We start from the raw sequence: 16463 nt of genomic DNA on the forward strand, positions 1-16463 counted from the left end.
TAAAGAAATGGGCAGGTGAACTAAACAGAACTTTCTCAAAAGAAGAAATTCAAATGGCCAGAAAACACATGAAAAAATGCTCACCATCTCTAGCAATAAAGGAAATGCAAATTAAAACCACACTAAGATTCCACCTCACCCCTGTTAGAATAGCCATCATCAGCAACACCACCAACAACAGGTGTTGGCGAGGATGCGGGGAAAAAGGAACCCTCTTACACTGTTGGTGGGAATGTAGACTAGTACAACCACTCTGGAAAAAAATTTGGAGGCTACTTAAAAAGCTGGACATCGATCTACCATTTGATCCAGCAATACCACTCTTGGGGATATACCCAAAAGACTGTTACTCCAGAGGCACCTGCACATCCATGTTTATTGCGGCACTATTCACAATAGCCAAGTTATGGAAACAGCCAAGATGCCCCAGCACTGACGAATGGATTAAGAAAATGTGGTATCTATACACAATGGAATTTTATGCAGCCATGAAGAAGAACGAAATGTTATCATTCGCTGGTAAATGGATGGAATTGGAGAACATCATTCTGAGTGAGGTTAGCCTGACTCAAAAGACCAAAAATCGTATGTTCTCCCTCATATGTGGACATTAGATCAAGGGCAAACACAACAAGGGGATTGGACTATGAGCACATGATAAAAGCGAGAGCACACAAGGGAGGGGTGAGGATAGGTAAGACACCTAAAAAACTAGCTAGCATTTGTTGCCCTTAATGCAGAGAAACTAAAGCAGATACCTTAAAGCAACTGAGGCCAATAGGAAAAGGGGACCAGGAACTAGAGAAAAGGTTAGATTAAAAAGAATTAACCTAGAAGGTAACACCCACGCACAGGAAATCAATGTGAGTCAATGCCCTGTATAGCTATCCTTATCTCAACCAGCAAAACCCCTTGTTCCTTCCTATTATTGCTTATACTCTCTCTACAACAAAATTAGAGATAAGGGCAAAATAGTTTCTGCTGGGTATTGAGGGGGGGAGCGGGAGGGGGTGGAGTGGGTGGTAAGGGAGGGGGTGGGGGCAGGGGGGAGAAATAAACCAAGCCTTGTATGCACATATGAATAATAAAAGAAAAATGAAAAAAAAAAAAAAAAGAGTAGGTGGATAAACAAACTATAATAAATCCATTCAATGGAAAATTACTCAGCAATTAAAAAGGAACAGATTACTGATATATGCAACAACGTGTATCAATCCTACAAGGACAATACTAAGTGAAAAAAACCAGTTCAAAAGAATACATATTATTTAATTTCATTTATTTGACATTCTAAAAAAAAGAAAATATAGTGACAAGCATATCAGTGATTGACAGGGGTAGTAGTAGGGAGAGAAGACTAACTATAAAGGGGGCATGAGGGAATTTTGAGAGGTGATAAAAGTGTCCTGTTTTTATTGTGGAGGTGGCAGTGGTGGATAAACGATCACGAACATTTACCAAAACTCATAAAATTGGACATTTAATTAGGTGAATGTTAACATAGGTAAATTATGCTCAATAAGATTGACTAAAAAAAAAAAAAAGAACAAGTAGCAGTTTCATTCCTTTCCTCAAGTGTATAGAAGTTTCCAAGGTCTTAGGTAATTCCCAAAAGTTCCTAACATCCAATTTGTTCTAGTTTTAGGACCTGACCCTAATTTCATCTTCTTACTTGCCTTATGATTCAAATTTAGCACTTTAGAAGCATAAAGTTTTGCATACGTTCTAAGAACACAGAGGCCATGCTGATGTAAAACTTATATGCCATCATCTCCAGCTAACTTACAGGTGGAAACAATACTTGATCCTCTGCAACTCTTCCAACTTCCTTGCTCTTCTTATCTCCTCATTAAAAAATTATTTCCATAAACGTTTATTGGCTCATTCCTATGCAGGGAAAAATCCCAGTTTCAGAGGCTGCAAACTTGAATCAGTAGGCCAGTTTTTTTCCTTGTTGTTTGTTTCATTCTTTCTTTGTTTTGCAGTGCTGGGGATGGAACCCCAGGGCCTTGCACATGCTAAACAAGTTCTCTACCACTGAGTCACATCCCCAGCCCTGCAGGTCAGCTTTAAACACCTGCAGTCTGTTAGCCAGATAGAATCCAGTGTGTTTTCTACAAAGAACATTTCTCATTATATCAACATTCCCAAAATAATCAAAGGCGAATAAAGCATACTGCTAGCAAGAAAAAAAATAAGCAGATTAGGGTATCGGTGACAATTATGTTTTGAGAAACAGTCAAGAAAGGGGCTGGCAATAGCAACGAATTGGAAATGTGTAAAATAGCTCATGAGAATTGTGTTCAGAGTATAATTAGGACCTTGACAAAAAACAGAGTTAATCATGCACACAGGCATCTCCAAAGAAATGAAAAAAAAAGAAAAAACAAGATGTGGAAAGGAATGTAGGGAGGCATAGGTTCTAAAACGAACAAACCTCTGAACTACCCAACTATTTTGGAAGAGACCACCCTTTTAAATTAATCTTGCTCTATAGTTCCAGAGTCAACAGTAAATGAGAGACTAATATTAGCAAAGAGATATAGTAACCAATAAAAGAACAAGCAAGCAAGCAAAAGAAACTCAAGTGTGTTTACAATAGAACAGAATGCAAACTTGAAATTGTCAGGAAATAAAATTATATTTAAGCAAAAATAGGACTCTTTTTCATTACTGTAGTTCACTTCCTGCCATAAATCAGGGTCAGTGTCTATTATTTACGTATGAACACATCATAACTTTAAGACAAACTGACCTAGGTTATGGTCTTTTATTCTACTATTCTAATATATTCACAGTCAGACTGAGGGAAATGAAAGCTAGATGTTTGAGGATCAAGGTGGGCTGACACTCACCACAAATTTCTCACCATTCTGCTCCACATGTTTGTATGTGGGGACCGATATGGGCACTGCTTGCTTTTCTGTGTAATCATAAAATGACTGTCCCAAGGAGTCGTCACTGGGATCTAGGTTATCCGCCTCGTGAGGAGGTACAGACAACACTGTCAAGATCAATTCCTTCTCTCCTGCTCGGATCAGGTCCACCACCTGCTTGTGTGTTGCCCCCTCAACATTCACGCCGTTCCTAAGGGGAAAAAGGGAAAAAGACAATCCCATAAACCAGAAGGGTCCAAATATTTTTGTATCTCCACCCTCCTGTCCCCACTCCAGTGTCACACAGTATGAACCATAAAATCAAAAGGTTCATTTGGTTCCAAAAAAGTTGTTTTTGTCTTTACAGATTCTATAGTGAAAAGCTGCTTGTAAACTTATGGCATGGGGAGAGAAGGGAAGCAGGTGAGAGGACCTACTCTTCCTCTACTCTGGAATCCCATACATAGCTTCAGGAAAGCACGTGGGAAAGAAGATGAAGCTGGAACGGAAACAAAGCTAAGCAGTCCAATTTTCTCATTCTAACTAAGCAAATGTATAATACAATCGAAGTGCCTTTGGACAATCCTCCCATTTGAACTGTAGTCCGTCCATTTAAGCCTCATGGGAGTTTTGTTAGAAAGAAATTCCGCAGAATACATTCCTTTAATTTGTGAATAGATTGAAAAAAGTATGACTGAAAATAGTTCATTTATATTCTATTTCCAATTTCTCCCCATATCTTCAAATTAGTTAATTTTCCTTTATTCCAAGTTTTATTACCTTGGGGATTAAATTCTTATTCTTCTTCATAGACAGCAGTTTCCTCTATCACATGCCTTTTAAAAAGGCAAGATTATCTGATACAACTTCCTTTGTTCTCCCAATCACTTCAATTAATCCCTTAGGATTATATTGACTTTTTTTTCTGTTCTGTGCTATTTCATTTAAAGCCCTATGTTAACTGTCCAAACTAAAAAGTATACACCTAAAGTTACATAGTAAACCAAACTACTCATTCTCCTTCCTGTTTCTCTGTGTATATAAGGCTGAAACAAGGAAAAGTACAAGGTTTGGAAGAACAATAATTTTGCCAAGAAAGATGCTGAGTCCCACAAAACTTACTCAGCAAACAGAACTACCTTCCCAGAATGCTGACCCGCCTGCTGTCAGCAAAAACCACCAGGCGCCTGGTCTGGAGGTTCCCTACAATGGCTATCCCAGGAGAAATAGGAAATACACACCTGGCCTTTAATCGACTGACTATTTAAAGTTTACCCTTTAGAGTTAAAATTCTTTTTCAGTTCTGTTCCAAACCATTAGAGTTTTTCCTTCCTGAAAATGAATGCTAAGTTTAATAACAAGCCTTCCATTACACTTTTCAGTCACTGAAATTGTCTGTTAGAATCTGGTATCTGCAACATTCATTTACATAAACAGAGCAGGCAGGAGATCACTCAGCTACCCTCCTTCCTTATTTTGAATTTAACAATCTAGCCAGTAAATTCAGTACTAACATTTCACAACCTAAAACTCTAACTTAGAAACAAATTAAAAACTTGTAATTTTACCAAAAAAATTTTCAGTACTGTAACAGATATAAAAAGCCCCTTTACTGATAGAAATTTGGACTTTTATTCAGGTCACATTAGAGAATCAAAAAAAAAAAAAAAAAGATCAACTCTGATCATACAGCAAGATGGTAAAATGGAAAGAAAATGGGCGTTGAAGCAAGATCCACATAAGTTCAAGTCCTAAACCTAACTATTAGTACCAGAATTGATCTTAAGTTTTTTAAACCTTTTTTAGCCTTGCTTTTCAGCCTCCAATTTTTTTCTCTTTAAAGGATTTTTTCTTTTTGCCTTTTAGAATTATGGTCTCACTATATAGTCCAGGCTGACCTTCAACTCATGATTGTACTGCATCAGCCTCCTGAGTGCTGGTATCACAGGCTTGAAACAACATGCCTAGGTTTTGAAATCTGGAGTACTCTAGTGACAGGCTTGGGAGTTAGTAAACCTACAAAATTTATATGTAAAATTGTATTTATGGAGCTGGATGCCAGAGGCTCACACCTGTAATCCTAGCTACTCAGGAGGCAAAGATCAGGAGGACCACGGTCTGAGGCCAGCTCAGGCAAACAGTTCAAGAGATCCTATTTCAAAAACACCCAACACAAAAAAGGGCTAGTGGAGTGGCTCAAGTGGTAGAGTGCCTGCATAGTAAACATGAGGCCCTGAGTTCAAACCCCAGTATCACCAAAATTTTTAAAAATGTATTTATGGGCATGCTATACATTTTTTTTCTGGGGAGAGTTTCCACAGCTTTCATCAACTTCAAAAATAAGTATGTGATCTCCAAAAAGATTAAGAACTACTATTAAGAACTACTCTTTCAAAACAAACCTCCACCCATTCAATTTCACATAAAAATGCACTGATCCTAGAGTCACTCACAAAAAAAAAAAAAATCCCTGACAGTCTTCAGAGGTACTTAAGTGAGGCTTACACCAAGAACAGCCAGAAAACAAGGGAGCTTGCTCAGGTTTCCCTTCTTCAATAGTAAGAATACTTTAAATTGGTTAGCCTCAGTTTTAAAAAAAAAACAGGAAACAACTTTCAGTGTCATATCCTAAATACACTTTGGTTCAATAACAGAAGGAATGCTATACATTCTACAACTTACTATAAAGAGAGAAATTCTTTCATTCTTTAGAGACTGAAATGAAGCCATTAAAAACCCTACAATGTCTGATTTGAAAAAGAACCCTCCCTCCTCAAGAATTAAGAAATTTTCAGTCATAAAAGTGCTAGCCATAAAAATGTTATATGATATATTCTTTTCCACAAGAAGGCTTCTAAACAGGCTAAAATTAGGTATGGCCCCAAAGTTGTACAATTCTGAAGACACAAGTAAATGCAAAATATAAATTCTGTAATAAGGGAGAACTTTCAGCAGTACAGATTTCTGGTTCAAAGCATAAGTTTTAGAGTCAGACATCCTTGGATTTGAATACCAACTGTGCCACTTAGCAGATGTAACCTTGAGTAAATTACTCAATCTCACTAAACTTCAATTTCCTAATCCATATAAAATGCATTAATGGAGTTGTTTTGAGTACTAAAATGAGATAAAGCTCTAAAACACAGTAGCTACTCAATAAAGCTATTTATGTTATAATAGTTGTAACAATTAGGCAAGCAGACTGGCAGAATTTTGGTCTCCATGATGATAAGAAAAAAAACTTTTTCTACCACCAATTTTCCTTTCTTTCTTCAGTCTTTATAATATAATCTAGTTGGAATTCATCTGAAAATAAATGGTTGAGCTCTCAAGCAAAGATAATGAGGATCACAAAATAGTGCATCAGAGAACCACAAAGCCCAACATACCACACAAAAGCACCTACTGCCCAGTAGGAGCTACCAATCTGTTTCTTCCACAAAGAAAGGCAGTAGCTTAAATGCCTCCTTATTAATCTTTATACTCTCTCTTCAACAAAATTAGAGATAAGGGCAAAACAGTTTCTGCTTGGAAGCGAGGGGTGGGGCTGAGAGGGAGGGGAAAAAAGTATGTGATCAGGTAAATACAACGTTTAATTGTAGAATGAAGGTGGGTACTCACTGTATTATTCTTTCGACTTTTCTGTGTTTGAAAGTTTTCATAATAAAATGTTGGGGCAGGAGAAGGATGCCTGTATCAAGTATACACACTTGATGATTTTAATAAAATTCTTTTATATAAGACCAACATTTGATTCCAATGAAGAGGCTTTTAGCTAGCTAATAGAAATGGCTTCAAATAAGACTTCTATCCTACTAGAGTTAGTCAGCTGGGAAAACTGCAAAGCTAATATAAATACTCCCAGAAATGGGAGAAAAAGTTCTAAATAGCCCGGATTAGTATACTGCTTGTGAAGGAAGCTAAATATGATGAAAACGAGGTATGGATGGCAGTATGACAAAGGCAATGACCATCTATACCAGAGCAAGCAGCCATTCTGCATAGTAAGCAGAAAACTTTTAACACCCTGTGACATGTAAGAAAGTAATTAATGGGTAATTAGCCCCTCAAAGCAGCCTGTTACAAAGAGATAATAAACTCTATAACTGCAAGCAGTAAGACATACTTTTTAATTTTGTAGATTAAAACACAATGGCTATGTGCCCACAAGAATGGCTTTAAATTTTTTAAAAGACAAAAAGTTTTGCCAAAAATGTGGAACAACTAGAATTTTCACACATTGCTGATTAGAACCTAAAACAAAAACAATCGACCCATTTCTTGTGATATATGTACTATATAATCCAGTGATTCTACTCCTAGGTATTTAAAGGAGAAATGAAAAATGTTCATACAAACAACTGTAGTAGAAGTGTTCACAATATTCACAATATTCCAAACTGAAAACAGCCCAAATTTCTATAAAAAAGTGAAAGATAAGTTGTAGTATATTCGCTGGGCACTAAAGACTCATGCCTGCAATCCTAGCTATTCAGGAGGCAGAGATCGGGAGGATCACGGTTCAAAGCCAGTTTGAGAGACCCTATCTTGAAAAAACCCATCACAGAAAAGGGCTGGCAGAGTGACTCAAGGTGTAGGCCCTGAGTTCAAACCACGGCCGGGCACTGGTGGCTTATTATCTGTAATCCTAGCTACTCAGGAGGCAGAGATTAGGAAGATCACCGTTCAAAGCCAGCCTGGGCAAACAGTTCAAGAGACCCTATCTCAAAAAACCCTACACACACACACACACAAAAACAACAGGGCTGGCAGAGTGGCTTAAGGTAAAGGCCCTGAGTTCGGGCCCCAGTACCACAAAAAATAAATAAAATAAAATAAATTGTAGTATATTCATGCAATGGACACGCTATTCATATTCACAACATGAGTGAAAAAGAAATAGAAAGTCTGATTGATTTGATTCTATGTATTTGAAGTTCCAAAATAGGCCAAACTGTTACACAGAAAAAATCCAATCAGTGTCTGTCAGGAGGGGAGGGGATGAGTATTGAACGTAAAAAGGAAGCTTTCTGAAGTAAAGAAAGTTTGCTATATCTTATTTGAGATGGTGGCTAAATGACAGTGTACTTTGTCAACTCAAACTCTAGGGCTGGGGATGTAGCTAAGCAGTAGAGCACTTAGTATAGCACGCCAAGGTCCTGAGTTCAATTCCCAGAAAAATTTGAAAGAAAGAAAAGAGAAGAGAAGACAAGTCAAGACAACATGAGACAAGAGAACACAAAAGCTGGGCACTGGTGACTCACACCTGTAATCCTAGCTACTTGGGAGCTGAGATTGAAAGGATTGCAGTTCAAGATTAGCCAGAGCAAATAGTTGGAGACTTCCTCTCCAAATAACAAAATAGCAAAATAGACAAAATATAACAGCAAAATAGACTGGTAGTATAGCTCAAGCAGTAGAGCACTTGCTTTGCAAGCATGAAGCCCTGAGTTCAAACCCCAGTCTCACCAAAAAAAAAAAAAAAGAAAGAAAAAGAAACCCTCAAACTCATACTAGAGGTGTGGCTCAAATGACAGAGCACTTGCTTAGCAAGTGTGAGATCCTAAATTCAAGCTCCAGGGAAGGAAGGAGGAAGGAAGGGGGGAAGGGAGGAAGGAAGGAAGGAAAAACTCTATACTTAATGTATGTGCATTTGACTGTATATAAATAAATCTCTGGTAAAGTTGATTTTAAAATAAATGTTATAGGCTGGGAGTGGTGGCTCACACCTGTAATCCTAGATACTCGGGAGGCAGAAATGGGGATGATCGAGGTTCAAAACCAGCCTGGGCAAAAAACTTTGGAGAGCTTCATCTCAACCAATAAAATCTGGGTGTGCTCGTACACATCTGTCATTCCAGCTAGCAGGAAGCATAATGCAAGACCCCATATGAAAAATAACAAAAGCAAAAGAACTGGGACATGGTTCAAGTGGTAGAGTGCCTGCCTGTCAAGTGTAAGATCCTGAGTTCAAACCAAGAACTGCCAAGAAAAAAGTAAAAACTAAAAGTATGCAAACATCCTCATCTATAAATGTAAAATAGTAGTCCATGATCTGGGTGAAACAATTTCTACTATACTTTTAGATTACTCTGAAATTTTTTCCTGTTATGAACGTTATTATAAAGATATTAATAGATGAATCTGTACATATTTGTAGCACAAAATTGTTTAAAGAATAAAATAGGGCGTTAGGGGGGTGGTTTCTTTATCTTTGTGAAGAATGGGCCATAATTCCGTGGTGGGCCTGACAAAACTTGACCGGTCCTGTCCTAACACAGGCAAACATGAAGGTTGTCCTAATTACGAAAATGGCCAAACATTGCCCTCTTTTGGCCCATTACAAAGCAGGTTCTTTGCCAATCACAGATTTAGCTTTGCTTCCTTCCTCTTGCTGTAGAGAGAGATGTCTTAAAGAAGGTGGTAGGAGAGGGCTGGGGATGTAGCTCCGTAGTTAAGTGTTTACCTAGCATGCCTGAAGCCCTAGGTAATCCCCAGTATAGGAAAAAGATGCTGGACGTGGTGGGGCACGCCTGTAGTCCTGGCTATGCAGGAGGCTGAGGCAGGCGATCATGAGTTTGAGGCCAGCCTTGGTTACAAAGTAAGAGCCTATCTTAAAAAACGAAAAAGTTCTCATGTGGTATTGCACTGCAGGTGACTGTAGACGATGATAATATATTGTATATTTCAAAAACCTAAAACTGGGCACCGGTGGCTCACGCCTGTAGTCCTAGCTACTCAAGAAGCAGAGATCAGGAGGATCGTGGTTTGAAGCAAATAGTTCGTGAGACCCCATCTCGAAAAAGGGCTGGTGGTTGGAAAAAAAAAGAAAAAGGGCTGGTGGAATGGCTTGAGGTGTAGGCCTTGAGTTTAAACCCCATCTCACAAAAAAAAAAAAAAAAAAAAGAATAAAATAAAAGCTTTTTCTTCTACCTCCTATAGCTTTGTGGAAAATAAGCCTTGGGTATTTCTATGTTTTACAAGCTTATTTCATGAAAGCAGTGAAGAAAAAAATTAAGCCAGAGGTAGTTTTACCGTACTAGTGCTTTGACTTCTTATCTGATCTCCTACAAACGATAGAACAGACAGTTGGTCATGTATTGGCACCATGAACCATACTTCCCAAACATTCAATTATGCCAACACTGGCCTCCCTGGAGATAGTGGCCATGCTGGGAATGCTTTGCAGTTCCTTTCATGTGATGATCTCTGTGATCAACATCCTCCTTGCCCGATCATGTGGTCTGGTCCCTATTCAACTGGACCAGAACTGGTGCTGCCTGGGCTACATAGCATTTATCTATTCTGTGAAGTCTAGGGACAGGAAGATGGTGGGCAATGTGTCTGGGACCCAGACCTAGCCTCCATCACCAAGTGCCTAAACATTTGCAGCCTAGCTTTTAGCATCATTCTAACTGATATCCTCAACTGGATTTCCGCCACCAACTCCATGTTATCTTACTGGGCAAACAAGTCAGAGAATATTTAAAAAATAATAATAATAATAATAAGGTAGCTCAGCACTAGCGGTTCACATCTATAATCCTAGCTACTTGGGAGGCTGAAACTGGGAAGGATTGCTGTTCCAGGCCAGCATGGGCAAGTAGTTCTCAAGACTCCTATCTCCAAAATAACCAGAGCAAAATGGACTGGAGGTGTGGCTCAAGCAGTAGAGTCTGCTTTGCAAGCACAAAGCCATGAGTTCAAACACCAGTCTCACCAAAAAAAAAATAAAGAAACACTGATTATTCTCTTAGTGAATACTGAAATGCAACTTTGCTGAGAGGGTGAAGGAAAGGATAGCAGATGAGCATGCTTAAAGAGAACTAAATCCTCAACTACGCAACTGGGAAGTCAACTGCTAATATCAAGAATGGACATTTCAATAATTATCTGTACTGCATATTACTTAAAAATATATTGGCAAATAAAAAGAAACAACTACAAGTTTCTCTTTAGTTGTTGGATTTTAGGGTTGGGGCAAGGAATTGCTTTTCCTTTCTTTTATTATGTCTTTCAGTGTCCTCTTGGTTTGGTTTTGTTTGTTTTACCTGTGCAAGTATTTAACTTTTAATAAAATAAAATTTGATTCAAAAACTTAAAAGAACATAATTAAAATAAGCATAATAAATTCTGAAGACTTGAAGGTTTTCTAACCTCCAAACAGGACTTTTTTTTTTTTAAATTGTTTTTGAGATCAAAATGGACTTTTTAATCAACGTGCACACTTACGTTACCGCTTTGGTTTCCTCCACAACCTGCAGCTATTAGTATTTATGGTATGCATTTCAACTGTGACTTCATGGATTTTCAGAACTATACTTTTCTAGGCTCTAGAAGTTCAAGTCAGAGAAAATTCTCATTGACTAAAAGTCTTGGCAGTCACACTATATTGTGTATACCCTTAAACTCTTGAGATATGAGATTCGAACATGCATAAGCAATGATCTTAGCCAAAGGAGGTGGAGCTTGAACAAGTCTAAACAAAATTACTATTCTGGACCTCTATTGTTTCGCAATTAATAAAATGTTGAATCTTAGGGATGGGGTGTGGTTCAAGAAGCAGAGTGCCTGCCTAGCAAGCATGAGGCTGAGTACCACCAAAAACAAACAAAAATGTTGAATCTTATATCTTAGAATATCTAACTTATTTAATATCTAATTTATTGATGGAATGAGAAAAGCCCAACTAGAGAAAGGAGATGACCAAAGGTTTCTAAGATACTTAAAGTTTTTTCTAACAAACAGCAAACTCTGGTCAATTCTTTTTTTTTTTTTTGTTGGGACCTAGCAGTTGGATTCAGGACCTCACACATGCTAGGCAGTCACTCTGCCACTTAAGACAACCCCCAATCATTTTTGCTTTAGTTATTTTGGGGATAGGGTTTCACATTTATGCCCTGGCCAGCCTGGACAGCAATCCTCCTATGTACTTCCCACATAGCTGGGATGACAGGTGTGTACCACCACGCCCAGCTTTTTATAGCTGAGCTGGGTTTAAGTAACATTTTTGCCCAGGCTGTCCTCAAACCTTGATCCTCCTGATCACCTGATTATAGGTAACTCACACCTATAATCCTAGCTACTTGGGAGACAGGAATCAGGAGGATCACAGTTCAAAGCCAGCCCAGGCAAATAGTTGGCGAGACCCCCATCTTGAAAATGCCCAACATAAAAAAGGGCTGGCAGAGTGGCTCAAGTGGAAGAGCACTTGCCTAACAAGTGTTAGGCCCTGAGTTCAAACCCCAATACCACCAGAAAAAAAAAAAAGACAATTATAGCACAACAATTTGATAAACTATGAACCAATCCTGTAAAACTGTAATATGAAAAACAAACTAATCTATATGTTTGTGACAACACTATGTTAAAAAGTGTATTATAGGATTGGGGGTATGGCTCAGTGATTGGGTACTTGTCTATCATGAATAAGACCCTGGGTTCAGTCTGTAGCGCTGCCACAAAAAAAAAGTATATTATAAAAATGCAAATCTTTTTTTGAGGTACTGGGGCTTGAACTCAGGGCCTACACCTTGAGCCATTCTACCAGCCCTTTTTTGTGAAGGGTTTTTCAAGATAGGGTCTCAAGAACTATTTGCCAGGCTGGCTTTGAACCACGACCCTCCTGATCTCTGCCTCCTGAGTAGATAGGATTATAGGCATGAGCCACCAGGGCCCAGCAATATAAAACTTCTAAGATAGGAGGAAATCTATGTAATTTTGGGGACAAGATTTTAGATAACAACAACAAAAGCATGGTGCATAAAGTTGAACTTTACTAAAATTTAAAAATTCTCTGCAGAAGTCATTGTTAAGAGAATGAAAAAACAAGCCACAGGCTAGGAGAAAACATTTGGCAAAACACATTAAAGGACCTGCATCCAAAACATACTAAGAACACTTAAAACACAACAATAAGAAAACAAACAACAAAATGGGCAAAATATCTGGACAGACTTCTCACCCAAGAAGATATACAGAGGCCAAATAAGCATAAGAAAAGATACTCAACAGCATTCATCGTAAGGGAATCTCAAATTAAATCTATGACATACCACCACACACCTATTAGCTAAAATCCAAAATCTGATCATGCCAAATACCAAATGCTAATGAGGATATGGAGCAACAGCAACTCTCAATAAATGGGGGATTCAAAATGGTACAGTCACTTTGGAAGGCAGACAGATCCTTACATAGTCTTGCCATCCAATTCAGCAATCATACTCCTAGGAATTTACACAATTGAATTGAAAAGACATCTACACAAAAATCTATACACAAATGTTTACAGCACCTTCACAATTGTCAAAAACTAGAAATAACCAAGATGTTCTTCAATAAGTAGATGGATATAACAAACTGGGAAACATCCAAACAACTGAATATTACTCAGTTTTAAAAATATTATTCAGTTATAAACTATCAAGTCACAAAAGACATGAACAAACTGTAAGTGCATTTTTTTTTGTTTGTGTGTGTGTGTGGTACTGGGGATTGAACCCAGGGTCTCATCCATGCTAAGTAAACACTTAACCACTGAGCTACACCCCGAGCCCAAAGTGCATATTTTTAAGCGAAAGAAGTCAGTTTGAAAAGGCAACATACTGCGTGAGTCTAATTATATGACATGCTGTAAAGGCAAAGATCAGTGTTTACCAGGGGGATAAGGAGAGGGAAGGAACTGGTAAAGCACAGTGTATATTTAGGGCAGTGAAACTATCCCATATCATACTGCAATGGTGCATACATTATCAAAATCTAAATAGAACTGTACAACACAGAGTGAACCTTTACGTACACGAAATTGTTGAGAAAAAAAATTCTTCCCCTAAGAATTAGAAGAATCCCAAACTGTGACAAGAGAATGTAAATTTATCTCAAATGTATTTTAAACAACTTCACTAAACAGGGTAAAGAAAAAGGTATGGACCTACGCAAGTGGAAATAAATAAAATCCGTAAGACTAAAATCAAAATGAACTACATCTAAGAACTACAGTCAATAAAGTTATTTCCCCAAGAGGTACAAGTTAACAATTCTGGTATTATTTTATGTGTGTACTAGAATTAATTAAGAAAATCGATGCCAGATGGGTGAAGTCAAGTTTCTCATTGTTGGAAGAGGCATGAGGATTGTGAGTTCAAAACCAATTCTGCTACATAGTGAGACCCTGTCTCAAAAAGAGTGCTTTGACTCAAACTATAATCAAAAATAAATACAATACAAAAAACAATAAATAAATACAAATGCAAAATGTTTCATCTTATTCTAACTAGGAGTCATCTTTGGTGAAGAAAGAAACAAATGTTAACTACATATGGATCAAATTGAACAGACTTCCAGCATTCTATGAAGAGCCCTACTTTATAGGACCCTTGTTTTGTTATTTGAGATATGGCGTCACTACGTAGCCCAGGCTGGCCTCAAATTCATGATCCTCTTCTCAGTCTCTCATGTTCTGGGATTACAAGCAAGAAACACCATACCTGGTTCTATGGTGTCTTAAAGTATCAAAAGCAATATTCAATCTTTATATATTTTTAAGGCACTTACATGCAGAAACTTAACACTGGGTAAAACAGAGTATTAAGAACAATAAAGTTTGGCCCTGGCAAAGCTGAGAAAATAAGAAGTATGTTAATCAGCATCTTGTGTTCCCAAAAAGGGAAAAAGAGAATAATTTGTCAAATAAGCTGCTTATCATTGAGACATTTTATCTTTGGTTTCATGTTCTACTTACAAAGAATGCTGCTTCTTACTGGGCACCAGTGGCTCATGCCTATAATTCTACCTATTTGGGAGGCTGAAATCAGGAGGATCACAGTTCAAGGTCAGACCTGGCAAATAGTTTTCAAGATCCCCATCTCCAAAAATAACCAGAGCAAAATGGACTGTGTGGCTGAAGTGAGAGTGCCTGCTTTCTAAGTTCAAAGCCCTGAGTTCAAACACCATATTTCAAAAATACAAATAAAGCTATCTATTCTTCAACCTTAATGCCACCAGCCAGAAGTAACATTATTACTGGGCAAAGAGTGATAGATTCCTCAAATCTTCTAATTCCAAGGCAATCAGTATACAAATATAATCCACTCAGGTAGATCATTTCTGAAAAAAAAAAAATCATGTTTGTCAGTCAAGGAAAAAAGGTATAATAAAGCTTAAGGCTTTAAGATATTTATAAAATAAATATAAAAATATAATCAAGCTATTCAGAAAAAAAAGTTAATTCGGTAATTATTTGTGCAGCTAATATATGCACTTGTCACCAAGAAAACTAAATTCAACTCAATTCCCTCTCAGTAGAATATAAATTCCAGTCTTAAAATTTTAAAGCAGCTTCCTATATCAAAATTATTAATGCTGTAAGTATTCTAGTTTGTCAAAACATACATATTTTGCATCTATTGTCTGGCATAATAAGATCTCTTTCAATTCTCAAAAGTATCTCTGTTTGGGTGAAAAAATGTATGGCTCTCCTAGTTTTAGTGTATTTTGCCTCTAGAGAACTCCCGTTAAGATGGTCTGGGAAGCTGGGTGCCAGTGGCTCACTCCTATAATCCCAGCTACTTGGGAGGCTGAGCTCAGGAGGACCGAGGTTTGAGGCCAGCCTGGGCAAAATGGACTGGAGGTATAGTTCAAACAATACGGTGATGCTTTGTGAGCTCAAAGCCCTGAGTTCAAACTCCAGTCCCACCAAAAAAAAAAAAAAATGTACTTGGAAAGCTGGACATGGCAGCACATGAACAATTGTAGTCCCAGCTGCTCCCAGCTCCTCAGAAGGCTGAGTCAAGATAATCACAAGTTGGAGGCCAGCCTAAGCAACATAGTGAGACCAGGTCTCAAAAAAAATGCACACAGTCCCTTGAATTTACTAGTTTAGATAACTGATGGCACTGGAGGGGTACTCTAGGCTTATTCCTGTGGTGGAGGGATAGAAAGAAACTTCAAGTCAATTGGGTCTAAGAAAAGACCCTGAGCAGCCAGGCGCCAGTGTCTCACACTGGTAAGAGAGTGACAGAGAGCAGGAAAATTACAGTTCAAAGCCAGCCTGGGCAAAATAGTTCAACAGATCCTATCTTGAAAATACCCAAAACAAAAAAAGTGCTGGCGGAGTGGCTCAAGTGGCAAAGCCTAGCAAGTGTGAGGCTCCGAATTCAAACCCCCAGGCTCCCATCCAACCTCCTCCTTTGCCAACCACTATTTGGTCAAATGACATCTATGTTTTATTACCTTCCCTGGGTTTCTCCAGGATTGCAATTGTTAATGATCTACCAGTTTCCCTAATTGCAAGGACTACATGTTATTTTTCTGTCTCCATTGTCTAACACTATGTTTGTAACATGCTAAGCACTCATTAAAAAGTGGGGGTTTTGTTTGTGGTTGTTTTGTTTTCTTTGAGACAGCTTCTGGCTACATAGGCCAGGCTGGCCTTGAACTCAAGTTCCTCCTGCCTCAGTCCTCTCTAGTGCTACGATTATAAGCATGAATCACTATGTCCACCTTGAAATGTTTTTCTGAATGAGAACAGAAAACTTAAAAGCTACAACACAGACCAAAAAGTGTTCTTCCTTCATGCACTCCAGT

At 38.1% G+C, this 16463-nt stretch overlaps 1 protein-coding gene across 2 annotated transcripts in view; it reads right to left on the reverse strand.

Moving 5' to 3' along the window:
- Positions 1–16463, reverse strand: part of Snx27 (sorting nexin 27) — an 86473-nt gene that overhangs the window by 58207 nt on the left and 11803 nt on the right. The window contains exon 2 of one of the 2 annotated variants that reach the window (XM_074048095.1): positions 2856–3087. The exons of the other annotated variant lie outside the window; for it this stretch is intronic. Within the exon in view, the coding sequence (XP_073904196.1) occupies positions 2856–3087 (232 nt within the window). The remainder of the gene's footprint in view (positions 1–2855; positions 3088–16463) is intronic. 2 annotated transcript variants of the gene reach the window in all.

Source organism: Castor canadensis, chromosome 11 (assembly GCF_047511655.1).
Source record: "Castor canadensis chromosome 11, mCasCan1.hap1v2, whole genome shotgun sequence".
In the NCBI taxonomy this organism is placed as follows: Eukaryota; Metazoa; Chordata; class Mammalia; order Rodentia; family Castoridae; genus Castor; species Castor canadensis.